Here is a 14,173-nt window from a genome sequence, read left to right on the forward strand (position 1 = left end):
AGGGAAGTTAATATTTTTATGAATGTCTGAAATTTCATGATTACGAATGCTGACTGTAAGGAGATGACATGAATGAACTAGTACAAATTTAGCGTGGTTTAGTTGTTTATGGCACAGTCCGGGTCAGTTTTGCGTCCCAAAAACGACACAATATATATCTCAGTTACCGTGATCGGACCGATCTCGGCACAGTTTCAAAAGGGTAGTGTAAAATGGGCTAATCACTGTTTTTTTATCATGACTCAGATTAATTTGCACAGACACACGTCTCAGATGGTTAAAGCTTTTGATTTTTCTCCTCTTTTTTCACCACAACAAATCATTCCTGATGTTCTTCATCTCAAACCAAACCAGCTTAAAATCTAAGGTACTTTTAGGGAACATCTGTTAAGGACGTCGTCTCTGTAGCAGCTCAGAAACATCCAGCCTCCGTCACACAGCCTGAACTTGGTTATTTTAGCTCCACGTTTCTACATTTAGATCAGAGAAGCTTCATCAAAGCCAAACTCAGAGGAAAGTTTCCCTCATCTGCTGAACCGTGCAAACTGGGGAAGAACTAAAAATACCTCAGAGCATTTGGTGGCGTTTTTAAGAGCAGAAACATCTGAAAGCAGTCGGGGTTCTGCTGCTGAGAGAAAGAACCACAGGAGCAAAAAGTCAGGGTGTTCATTACTCCTGAAGACCCAGGACTTCTTTACTTAGGTCGAACCAACAGTTTGTTCTGTCCAGCTGTTGTTGATCTGAGAAGCTTAAATGGTTCAATCTGAGAATTTCCTTTCTATTTTTTTGTCAAATTGAGGCCTTCTTAAAAAAAATAACTAAATGCAGGTTAAAAATCTTCAATTTCAAACTTTCCCAGACTAGAAGTTTCCATAAATTTTTTTTATACTCTTCCCATATGCCATCAAAAGCTTGACTTGGCTTTAATGTGTGTTCTTAAGAGACCACAGCTGGATTCAACCTCAGGAGCTTGATGGAAACCTGCTCTATCTAGAAATGTAGCAGATGAGCCTTTAACATCATAAAATCCACTTGCGAGTGGTTTCATATATTTCCACCTAACAACTTGGAAACGCAGAAAAAAAAAATGTGGTAAAATTTTTACCAAGATATATTCTCCACAATTCAACCACCAAGTTCATATTATGGACACGGCGAGCACCGAAGCACAATTAACACAGATATAGCAGCATGGTAAAACAAAGGAGCTGAGACGTCATATTACAAATCAAATCTTCAATTGTTTATACGCCACTCGTCCATAAGGCTCTACAGATTAAAATCAATCCAGCATATTTGTAATAAAAACATTCCATGATGAGAAAATTGCCACATAATGTCCGTTTTCTGCCATCAGAAAAATTTCTATTCTTATAGCTAATGCTAACCATCTTGCTAATTACCATAGGCTACGCAGATAAATCCGCTCAATGTTGGGTATGTTTATTTTCCTCACCTTCTAGCCTACAACACAAAATTGTCCCCACCCATTCCAATTTGATATTTGACACCGGTGTAGGTACCAGATCTGCTCAGGTCGTGCTTCATGCCAGTGACGTTACGCTACATGATTGGCTGAATGTCGCCACATGAAGTAATACATAGTGGCTGCCCAGACATGGATAATAACATCGCGCAGTATCCGTTAGCGTGTCTAATGAACTATTAAGTTTTACCTGATCGAAAACAAAACTGAAAAAAATCTGTTTATGGTGAACAAAGTAACGGTAGGACCATGATATAAAGGGGGGAGTTAGGTAGCGCTGAAGCTATCTGTGCTCAGTAGCTAATAGGTTAGCCTCTTTTAGCACTGTCGGTTAGCCACATTAAGCTACACTACTTTTGAATTCGTATCAACAACAACCGTTCGTTTTCTAGAGGTAGAATAACTGTTGTTCTCTTCATCTAAAATCTCTATGAAAGTCATTCTTTTGGGATGTTCCATTTCTCCTCCCCTGGCCTTAGATCTTAATAAAAAGAATAAAAAAAAAAAGAGTTAGTCTGTCTTAAAAAGCAGTAATTTCCTTCAAGACTGACAATGGTTGTTTACTACTTTCAGCTTCTTAAGATTGCCAGTGAAATTTAAAATAATAGCAAATAAAGGTAATAATCTGTTCAAACTCCAAAAGAGATTTGATCCTTAAGAAACGAGTTCAACATAGTTTGTCTGAGTGGAGTTGCCATATGATGACGTCATAAGAAGGGGCAAGTCCCCGAGCAGATCTGGTACCTACACCGGGACAGCTGTCGAAGCGCCAAAGCGCTCCTTCTCAGCTGCTGTTTTTACGCATGACTCCCCTCATATTATGGCTCATAAAGTCTGGCTGCTATTGGTTATATCCACGCGCAATGGTTGGCTCTCTAGCGAATGAAATTACCTTTATAACGAGGCTAAACATGGCTAATTTGAATAATGCAGCCCGGATATATAGCAGGGCGTAACAGCAGAGAGGCAGATCCTGGATCATTCCACACTGTTAGACACTAAGATGTACGGAGCCCCTCTGATGACATGGTCAAAAAATAAGTTTAACGTGCGCACGAAATACTTATTAATAATATCAATAAATCCGCCCCTGTTTTCAGGCTTATGTTAACTGTAATGACTTATCTTGGAAAGGCTGCTATGTAAACTGGCCTTTAGTCCCTCGTTTAGCTATGCTGCGGTTGTTTACACTACGCCTTTTCCACCTAAAATGGCGCCTTAGCAACAAATGTCATGTGACTGGCGGAGACCGACTGGGTAAGCAAATCGAGCGCGCCCTAGACCTTAGAGAAGGCACGCTCGATTTGCTTACCCAGTTGTCCAGGAATGATGATATTAATATTATTAATAAGTATTTCGTGCGCACGATAAACTTATTGCGTGGGCACGAAGTAGTATTTCGTGCGCACGTTATACTTATTGCGTAGCCACGAAATACTACTTCGTGGCCACAATTAAAAAATTTTTTTGACCATGTCATCAGAGGGGCTCAGTAAAGATGTAAAAAAATTGGGAAATTTTTTTTTGTGGCCATTAAAATGCTCCAGTGTGATTTTGTGCAGTAAAAAAAAAGCAATAAGCACAATCTGGAATAATTAGGCACATTGGGAGATGCTGGTGACTCCAGAAGTTAAAAGTCCCATATTTCTTGAACTGTTATACTTGGAAGTCTAAAATTTTCTGCAGTTGAGGTTGACATGATGCAGAATAAATGCAATAATATGAAACATGCTTATTCTCAAGCATGTCTTTGTTACTGCTATTCAAAAGAGACCAATTATTTTTTAGTAAAAAAACAACTAATAAAAAAAAAAACTTTGAACGCATGCAGTTTAGGCTGTGTTTTAGTCACACTATTTTCAAATGATGTATCACACATTTAATTTGGGCTTAAAGTTCTTTAGTTATTTGTTTTTCCATTTGGGTATGCAAAAAGGCAAGGATTACCCAAAATTAGGTGGAATCAGCGGAATATTCTGCTTTACAGCACAGCTATAATCCACCAGCTTCGCTAAAACCATCATGTTAGACAGGAGAATAAAGGAATAAAATAACATTTTGGACATGGTTCACTGGTCAGTGGTGATATGTTTAGAATAGGCTGAAGGATGCCTCATGTGGCTCTAGGGGGCAGTAGATTGGTGAACCCTGATCTAAGACAATCTAGACCTGGATTCCCTGGAGAACACATGCATTTATAGAGGAGGAGGGGGTCGGTATCAGAGGCAGGATCACATTAATGGAGGACTGGTGTCAGGCAGCTCCGATCTGGAGGCTTAAAGAGCAGAGAGCTGCTCCGCTTAGGATTTTTACACGATTAAGCTTTTATCTGTTGACTCTTAGTCACTAAGACACAAAAATCCTCTGATGCAGCAAATCAACAACACAGGATATCATTAAAACACATATTACGGTAATGACGTTTTTTAAATTCAGATTTTGGAATTGGGAATAAAACAGAAATACAGACATTTTTCCGTTTATTATTTATTTTATATATTTAATATGTATCCAGATCTGGAAAGACACAAAGACAGTCACAACTAGGAGTGAGTATTGGGTATGGGTGTTGCGATACGACACATGTCAGGATAATTGGATCACGATACAATATTATCACTATATTGCAATATCAAAATTGAATGTATAGATAAAAAAGCAACCTCTGTATATGTTCATAAGATGATATTGATCGTTCAGTTATTTTGGTATCAATGTTGCAGTCTATGTCTTTCACTGTGACTGCCTCAACTACAGATATGGTGCTGCACCGCACCGCAAAAAGGCTCCACAGCGCCACCTGCCAGAGTGGCGGTACAAAGGTAGCCCACTTTTCCTTAGTTTTAGATAAAAATGTTTTGCTTTAAAAAAAAATCGATACTAGGAACTAAAAGATAGATATTATATCAGGCAGCCAAAAATCACGATATATTGTCAAAACAATTACTTTTCCAACACCCCTGGTCAGTCCAACTGAGAGTGGATGATTGAGAACCTTCACCAGCACCAGAGCATTGTGAATAAAGCGGAGCGCCGCGCTATTCCCACTCAGGAGGATGTTTGCTTATTCGCTCCGCCGCTCAAAGTCGTTCCAGGAAGCTCCACTCAAAATCCGCTCTGCGTTCATCTTAATTTTCCTGCCGCTCCGGCGAAATCGCTCCACACTCGCTCAAATTTTCAGGAGGCTTTTTTTTTTTACATTTATCCTTCATGTAATTATGCCAGGGCGCTGGGACACACAGCGTTTCATTTAATGATGTGACCAATACATGTGTACTGTCTTATTTAACAGCTGGTAAATTATAACAACCTCGCTCCATTCATGTTGCCCCAATGAGATATGAGATAATAGTGTATAATGCATATGTGATCCATTTTCAAAAACAGGCTCTAACCACAACAATAACTTTATGTAAACCCACTCTGTATTGTTATGTATAGTTAGAGTACATTTTTAGGATTATTTTATCCACATCGGAGCGAACTGGAGTTGACCAAAATCCTCGCATTTGAATTGAAAATCGCTCTACCCTCCACCATATTTCTTCCGCTCCGCTGCTTGCTCCACGCTCTGCTCCACTAAAATGCTCTGACCAGCCCCCCTAGTCACAACCTCCAACCATCCTCCTAAACAACCTACTAACAACTTACATCCCAAAGCCTCCGTATTCATTTAACTCATTTTTAATAGCACCTTATCAGTTGGTGTTTGGATGGTTCCTTTGGTTTGAGCTCTTTCAGCCACCGTACAAACCCTCCAGCTCAGATATGAGACCTCTAAAAGGCTCTGGTATTGGTTTGGATTCAGCATTTTTTGAAGGCTGCTGGTTTCTAAATATAAGGGAACTGATCCAAAACCAGAACTGGGAATAAATTCATCAGACAGGAAAAAAACAACCTCAGAACCAGAAGGTCATCTTAGTATTAAAAGCTGTTTATATTTCCCAGCCTGCTGCCGAGATGGCAAACATGTGGATCATTCCTTTACTATTTACTCCTGTCTACATTTTTTTACAGGTTCCATATACTGCAGAACTATAAGCCATAAATAAATACATTTACATTTATTTATTGAAAAAATATAGAGCTAAGGAAGACATTTTCAGTGAGGAAAAGTCTGTCATAAGAAGTCAGTAGCTGGTCTCTAAAGGCCAATTGATATGAATTACACTAAACTGATTATTACATGGGAAAGATTTTAAACTAATACATCTTTATGCATCACTTAGTTTTGCCTTGCCGCATACAATCCAAACAAATTATAGAAATTTGTGCTCATATGACCAAACAGAAAGAAGATGTTAAAAGGTTAAACAGGCGGTTTAACACCTCAGCTAATACTGTCCTCCAATAAATATTTTATCGGCTCAGATTGGATAAAAACCTCAGTGAATCCTACTGATCTTATTACTATATGCTTCATCCTGTTTACAGTAAATCTGATGAATTTTAGAGGCAACTGATCAAAGCTGAAGCTGATATTTCTCTGCAATGGCAAAACGTAAAGTAGCTTTTTTGTATCTCTTTTTAAATGACCTGTAATTATATAGCTATTTATCTAGTCAAAGGAGACGCAGCATAGAACATTCAGTCATTAACATATTCCCACACTGATGGTGGAGAGCTACCCTGTAGCTACAGATGTGCTGGGGCACGCTGACAGAAACCAGGCAACTATACACAGAGACACCACCTCTGACCACCATCAGTAGTCAGTGTGGGTGAAGCTTCCTCATCGAGCCCTAGTCAACGGCTGGTTATACTCCCCGCAGCAGTGTGTCGCAGGTATGATGCAGATATTTTTGATGTATGCCCAATATTGAAGTCTGCGCTATTATTCCACGCCACAATGTAAGAGAGACAATGAGGAACTAGCTGTGGGTGTAGGTACGGTCAAAGCAGTGAGGAAGTGGAAAAACCCAAGGGGCAAGTTTGTACGACAACGGAGGGACATGAGGGCCAAAAAGAGCGGGGATCCAGGTGGAAAAAGGGTCCCAACGTTCTCGTGCACCTCGCTCTTCTAGCTCAGGGGTCGGCAACCCAAACTGCTCAAAGAGTCATATTGGACCAAAAAAAAATAATAATCTGTCTGGAGCCACAAAAATGTAAAAGCCTTATATAAGCCTCATATAGCAACACGGGCTCTAAGTGTATTATCCCACTATAGAAAAGGACTATATGGGCTTAATATATAATAAGCATTTACAATTAAATGTTTATCCTGAAGCAAATGTCACATAGTAGCCTGAGGTGATGGAGGAACAGTGAATGCTCCCATCGCGCACCTCTTCACCGAGCGCCGCTTCACCACCTTCACTGCGCGGTTTAAGTTTTCTTGTAATGATGAAATTATAGAAACACAATAAAGAAATCTTTCTATGGTGGACATGTTTCTGTTAGGAGGAGTTTATTGAATCATGAGGAACCAAGCAGGAAGTGACATCAGAGCAGAGCTCTCTAACCCTGAAATCCAACATCCTCTGTCACCATCGTTCCTTGGTCTGATTAATATTTTTAGGATTTGGGGAAAAAATTGAAGAAAGTTTAGATACCTGCATCAAAGCGCTGCCTGTTTGATCTGTGGACGGTTTTCCAACCTCGCAACAAAACTAGCAGCAGTAGTGGAGTTTGGAAATGCAATCCACTTCTTAAACCTATCTTTGCGCTCCTCTAATTTATCCTGCAATCGCACTTTTTCTCTCACTCCCAGCTTGGTGGTGGGCTGCAGATTTAGCCTTCCCTGGAAATGCCTTTCCAAATTTTTATTTTTATTTTTTGACACCCTCTCATTACAAAGCAAAAATGCAGGCAATCCTTCTGCATTGATAATAAAAACAAATGATTTGGTCTATTTAAATCCTCATTTCTTATCAACTATTTTACTTTTTCCCTTTGGGATTCATATTCCGAGACAGACCCACCACTTTGTTTTCCTGGCACCGCTCCACGATGGTTCCAAGTTATGACCAATGATCTCTATGGCTATGACGCAATTAATTTAAATTTATTTATAATACAAATGTTTACAGCATTGGAAAACATAAATTAATTTTTGTTTGACCTCCTGCACACCATATATAAAAAAAAAAAAAATCGATTTTCAAAAAAGTTTTGAAAAAGCTCCAGGGAGCCACAAGGGCTCATGCGGCTCCAGGGCCACAGGTTGTCGACCCCTGTTCTAGCTGGTCCATCTTCAGACGACTCCTGTCTGCAGCACTGTCTGCGGTCACCTACAATTTTGGAGATGTGCATCAGAGTGTCTGCAGAAGAGGCGAGGGCATATCTGCATTAACTGCAACATGCATGCAGACAGCCTGGTTTCTGTACAGCTTTAAATATTATTCACCTTTCATGCTGCAGCTTCAAGGCCAGGTTTATAACCGAGACCTTTGTGTTGTACCTTCTCTAAGGGGCAGTGTTTTCAGAAGCCAGCAGGAGCCAGATACAGATAAGGAAGGAACTCTGCCCTAAGTTCAAGGGTTAGTCTGCAGCATCAATAAAATAGTGTTTATTAGAGCCAAGCTGAGGATTTCCAGGCCTCTTGAATCTTCACAGGCAGCACTGGCATAAACAGGAGTGCTTTTGTTCTCTTATGCAATGGTCAATAAATGCTGATTGGATGAAGACCACCGATCTTCCTCCTACTAAATTAGAGCGTTTCTCCCTACATCTTTAGTCTAACTCCCTGTCCTTCACTCTGTTCAGTCGGATGAAGCTGTGAGGGCCTGTGTGAGCCCCGCTTGTCTGTTTGCAGCCATGCAGCCATCAATCTGAGCGTGCAGCGCTGCGGTTTGATGAATCTGTCACAGAAAACTGTCCGGCCTCGCCCAGTTCCTCCCAGTCTGTAATTAAACCCAGAATAGAGCCGGTGTTCTGTCAGATGAGCGTACCCCATCAGACCAGCATACCCACAGTCAATACACATGCGCAAGATCTCAGATTTATGTTTATCCCTTCAGGTTTGCATGGAAAATAGACTTTAACCTACCTTGATGGGTGGGTATCTCTTTAGTTATGAAAAAAAAAACACAAATTTCTTTTGTTAAAATATACCTACACGATGGTGGAAAGCTACCCTGTAGCCACAGATGAGCTGGGGCATGCTGACAGACGACATATGAGTCAAAAAACCCCAACAACTAAGTAACTAAATAGTTTTTATGTACATGTCTGAAGCGGTACACGTCCGTTGAGGTGGTTTAAAGCCTATTTTACATACAAAGCTAAAGGGATAAACTAGGATGACCAGACGTCCTCTTCTTCCCAGACATGTCCTACTTTTCATACCTAAAAAGCGTCGGGGGGGGGGGGGGATTACAAAATCAGCCTTACTGGGCCATCACCGGGTCAGGTTCGGTCACTCCGTCCCCGGCCGGCTACAGACCCGGACCAGCCCTGGAGCTGATGGCTCGTTTTGTTCCGGTCCAGTCAGGGGTATGCTAATCTGATGGGGTATGCTGGTCTAATTGGGTATGCTGGTCTGATGGGGTATGCTAATCTGATGGGGTATGCTGATCTGATGGGGTATGCTGATCTGATGGGGTATGCTGGTCTAATTGGGTATGCTAATCTGATGGGGTATGCTGATCTGATGGGGTATGCTGGTCTAATTGGGTATGCTAATCTGATGGGGTATGCTGATCTGATGGGGTATGCTGGTCTGGTGAGGAATGCTGGTCTAATTGGGTATGCTAATCTGATGGGGTATGCTGGTCTAATTGGGTATGCTGGTCTGGTGAGGAATGCTGGTCTAATTGGGTATGCTGATCTGATGGGGTATGCTGGTCTAATTGGGTATGCTGGTCTGGTGAGGAATGCTGGTCTAATTGGGTATGCTGATCTGATGGGGTATGCTGGTCTAATTGGGTATGCTGGTCTGGTGAGGAATGCTGGTCTAATTGGGTATGCTAATCTGATGGGGTATGCTGGTCTAATTGGGTATGCTGGTCTGGTGAGGAATGCTGGTCTAATTGGGTATGCTGATCTGATGGGGTATGCTGGTCTAATTGGGTATGCTGGTCTGGTGAGGAATGCTGGTCTAATTGGGTATGCTAATCTGATGGGGTATGCTGGTCTAATTGGGTATGCTGGTCTGGTGAGGAATGCTGGTCTAATTGGGTATGCTGATCTGATGGGGTATGCTGGTCTGGTGAGGTATGCTGGTCTGGTGAGGAATGCTGGTCTAATTGGGTATGCTGATCTGATGGGGTATGCTGGTCTAATTGGGTATGCTGGTCTGGTGAGGAATGCTGGTCTAATTGGGTATGCTGATCTGATGGGGTATGCTGGTCTAATTGGGTATGCTGGTCTGGTGAGGAATGCTGGTCTAATTGGGTATGCTGATCTGATGGGGTATGCTGGTCTAATTGGGTATGCTGGTCTGGTGAGGAATGCTGGTCTAATTGGGTATGCTAATCTGATGGGGTATGCTGGTCTAATTGGGTATGCTGGTCTGGTGAGGAATGCTGGTCTAATTGGGTATGCTGATCTGATGGGGTATGCTGGTCTGGTGAGGTATGCTGGTCTAATTGGGTATGCTGATCTGATGGGGTATGCTGGTCTAATTGGGTATACTGATCTGATGGGGTATGCCGGTCTAATGGGGTATGCTGGTCTAATTGGGTATGCTGGTCTGATGGGGTATGCTGGTCTGGTGAGGTATGCTGGTCTAATTGGGTATGCTGATCTGATGGGGTATGCTGGTCTAATTGGGTATGCTGATCTGATGGGGTATGCTGGTCTAATGGGGTATGCTGATCTGATGGGGTATGCTGATCTGATGGGGTATGCTGATCTGATAGGGTATGCTGGTCTGATGGGGAATGCTGGTCTGATGGGGTATGCTGGTCTAATTGGGTATGCTGGTCTGATAGGGTATGCTGGTCTGATAGGGAATGCTGGTCTGATGGGGAATGCTGGTCTGATGGGGAATGCTGGTCTAATGGGGTATGCTGGTCTGATAGGGAATGCTGGTCTGATAGGGAATGCTGGTCTGATGGGGAATGCTGGTCTGATGGGGAATGCTGGTCTGATGGGGAATGCTGGTCTAATGGGGTATGCTGGTCTGATAGGGAATGCTGGTCTGATAGGGAATGCTGGTCTGATAGGGAATGCTGGTCTGATGGGGAATGCTGGTCTAATGGGGTATGCTGGTCTGATGGGGAATGCTGGTCTGATGGGGAATGCTGGTCTAATGGGGTATGCTGGTCTGATAGGGAATGCTGGTCTGATAGGGAATGCTGGTCTGATGGGGAATGCTGGTCTGATGGGGAATGCTGGTCTGATGGGGAATGCTGGTCTAATTGGGTATGCTGGTCTGGTGAGGAATGCTGGTCTAATTGGGTATGCTGATCTGATGGGGTATGCTGGTCTGGTGAGGTATGCTGGTCTAATTGGGTATACTGATCTGATGGGGTATGCTGGTCTAATTGGGTATGCTGGTCTGGTGAGGAATGCTGGTCTAATTGGGTATGCTGATCTGATGGGGTATGCTGGTCTAATTGGGTATGCTGATCTGATGGGGTATGCTGGTCTGGTGAGGTATGCTGGTCTAATTGGGTATGCTGATCTGATGGGGTAGCTGGTCTGGTGAGGAATGCTGGTCTAATTGGGTATGCTAATCTGATGGGGTATGCTGGTCTAATTGGGTATGCTGGTCTGGTGAGGAATGCTGGTCTAATTGGGTATGCTGATCTGATGGGGTATGCTGGTCTGGTGAGGTATGCTGGTCTAATTGGGTATGCTGATCTGATGGGGTATGCTGGTCTAATTGGGTATGCTGGTCTGGTGAGGTATGCTGGTCTAATTGGGTATGCTGATCTGATAGGGTATGCTGGTCTGATGGGGAATGCTGGTCTGATGGGGTATGCTGGTCTAATTGGGAATGCTGGTCTGATAGGGTATGCTGGTCTGATAGGGTATGCTGGTCTGATGGGGAATGCTGGTCTGATGGGGAATGCTGGTCTGATGGGGAATGCTGGTCTAATGGGGTATGCTGGTCTGATGGGGAATGCTGGTCTGATGGGGAATGCTGGTCTAATGGGGTATGCTGGTCTGATAGGGAATGCTGGTCTGATAGGGAATGCTGGTCTGATAGGGAATGCTGGTCTGATGGGGAATGCTGGTCTGATGGGGAATGCTGGTCTAATGGGGTATGCTGGTCTGATGGGGAATGCTGGTCTGATGGGGAATGCTGGTCTAATGGGGTATGCTGGTCTAATGGGGTATGCTGGTCTGATGGGGAATGCTGGTCTGATGGGGAATGCTGGTCTAATGGGGTATGCTGGTCTGATAGGGAATGCTGGTCTGATAGGGAATGATGGTCTGATGGGGAATGCTGGTCTGATGGGGAATGCTGGTCTGATGGGGAATGCTGGTCTAATTGGGTATGCTGGTCTGATGGGGAATGCTGGTCTGACAGATCTCCGGCCTGAACTGAGGAGCGGTCACACACATCTGCTGGCTCTGACTGCATCACTGACCTGCTGCTGTCCCCCACAAACACAACAGAACCTGCCTTGGTTGTCATGACAACCGGGGGATGACTACAGCTGGCTCACGTGATCGGGAAACAGCAACAATAAGGCAGCATCCAGTGACCTCTGACCTGCAGCCTCAGGTGTGTGTGGAGGTGGGGGTCTCACCTGGACAATCCGCGGTCTTTCCGGGGCCGCATTCCGCGCTTCCGCCGCCACCGCTCCGGGGGAACGAGCTCCGAGCTGCGGGGAGACCCAACAGAAGCAGCAGGCAGCAGAACCAGGAGAGCCGGAGCACAGGAGCCATGATGGACGGATAGAGGGAGGAGTAAGGAGAGATCCACTGAAGGATGAATGGGAAGGTTTGAGAGAAACTGGTTTCAAAGGTTAAGAAGGAATGTTCTTCAAAAAGAAGAAAAGATCAGCGTCTAAATGAAATCCTCAGATCCTCTTTGTGTCCATTCGTTTCCCTAAAGGTCCTCTGGGTTTCCAGGAGAAGCAGGCTGCAGGAAGCCTGGAGGAGGGCTTTAAAGCACAGCCAGGGACAACAAAGCAGCAGAGGGCCTGGAGGGGGGGCTGCACACACACCGACCCCCACACCTCACAGCCCGGACACAGCCTCCATCCCCCAGCCCCCGCTGCTCAAACCGGCGGGCACAAGAAGCGACCGCGGGGCGCCGCGGAACAACAGACCCAGGTGGAGCTCCGGAGGGGCCGCAGCTGCAGCATCCAGGCCGGGCGGGAGCGTCTGGGCGCCGGGGAAGCCTGGACGGAAACGATCGGTGGGCAGAAACGGGACTTTTCTATCCTTTTTCTCTGGGCTCCTGGTCTTTCTCCCCCGGATCACATCAACAAAGGCCCGTACCATGTGACCTGCAGGAGACCACTCCCACAGACAGAAGATCCACAGCCCCACGCACACACACATACGCCACAATCATCCCCACAGAGAACAGCCTCATCAAAGTTTATCTATATAGCACTTTACAACAACGCCAGGGGCTTCACAGAAACATAAAAACATTACAAAAAATAAAAAAGACTAAAATCATAAGCATAAAACAAGAATTTAAAGCCAGTTTAAAAAATGAGTCTTTAATCTGGAGTTAATCTGGGCAGATTTAGCTCCTTATTCCTGCGGGTAAGGAAGGCTTTTAAAAATCTCCAATTCAAATAAAGAAACCATTAAAACACCAAATAGGAACAGTTTGGACAATAGAGGTGAAAATAAATGCCCAGTTTACCAGTTACTAAAGGAAAAAACAATTTAAAACAATCTGCATTCATTTAGTCACACCTGTAGGATGAAAAATAAACTAAATCGTTTTTTGGTTGCTAGATCTTTCCAATTTTATACTAAAGTGCAGTTAAGAAGCATTAAACTGCCCTTTATGTAGTAATATTTTCCTCTGAGTGACAATTGCTATTCTATTCTGTTCATTTTTTATTATTATTTTTATTCATTTTAGATTTGTTACATACAAAGACCAAAACTGTGCCGCCTTACACATACATGCATTAAAAGAGAGGGGAAAAATATACCCCACATGAACAAGGAACAAGGAGTCAATCCTCTAACGTCCACATCACCCTTTAGCCATCAAGATAGGAGAAACAGAAGCAAGCAAACATAAATAGTGCTATAAACAAAATAATAAAAAAATAGAATCCTAGGGACCCCAAATGTCTGAGTTGTGATTGAGATTGTGGGTCAGGAAGAATAACAGATATCTGTGTGAACCACATATTTACTGTGGGAGCAGAAGGAGACGTCCATTGTAACAAAATACATTTCTTGGCAAGAAATTGAAGAATTGTAAACAAGGATTTAGAGTGTGCACCCATGGGATTAGGGGAGACATTTAAAAGATAAAACCCAGGAGACAAAAAGAAGCGAACCCCCTAAACCTTTTCAATCACCAAATAAACTTCCCTCCAAAAGGTCCTTAATAAATCACATGACCAGAGTAGATGGAAAAAAAGTACCTCTATGCCTAAAACATTTTCAACACAGATTGGAACGGTCGGGGAACATTCTCTGAAGATGAACAGTGGTATAGTAGGAAGTATAGAAAAGTTTAAATTCTGTTCTTGTATAGAAATAGAAGTGCATTGATGAAAGGTTTCATTGCAGATCTTAAGCCAATCTGAAGGATTGAACTGCATATCTAGATCACGCTCCCAGAGCCGCTTGACAGAGTCAAAGCTTGAT

At 43.3% G+C, this 14,173-nt stretch overlaps 1 protein-coding gene across 1 annotated transcript in view; it reads right to left on the reverse strand.

Annotated features, from left to right (window-relative positions):
* Window positions 1–12,845, reverse strand: part of LOC119788000 (tomoregulin-1-like) — a 48,833-nt gene extending 35,988 nt beyond the window's left edge. The window contains exon 1 of the mRNA XM_038292108.1: window positions 12,130–12,845. Within this exon, the coding sequence (XP_038148036.1) occupies window positions 12,130–12,268 (139 nt within the window). The 5' untranslated portion in view covers window positions 12,269–12,845. The remainder of the gene's footprint in view (window positions 1–12,129) is intronic.
* Between the last annotated feature and the right edge of the window lie 1,328 nt (window positions 12,846–14,173).

The sequence above is a fragment of the Cyprinodon tularosa genome, unplaced genomic scaffold (genome assembly GCF_016077235.1).
Source record: "Cyprinodon tularosa strain WSP-4 unplaced genomic scaffold, ASM1607723v1 ctg308, whole genome shotgun sequence".
Lineage (NCBI taxonomy): Eukaryota > Metazoa > Chordata > Actinopteri > Cyprinodontiformes > Cyprinodontidae > Cyprinodon > Cyprinodon tularosa.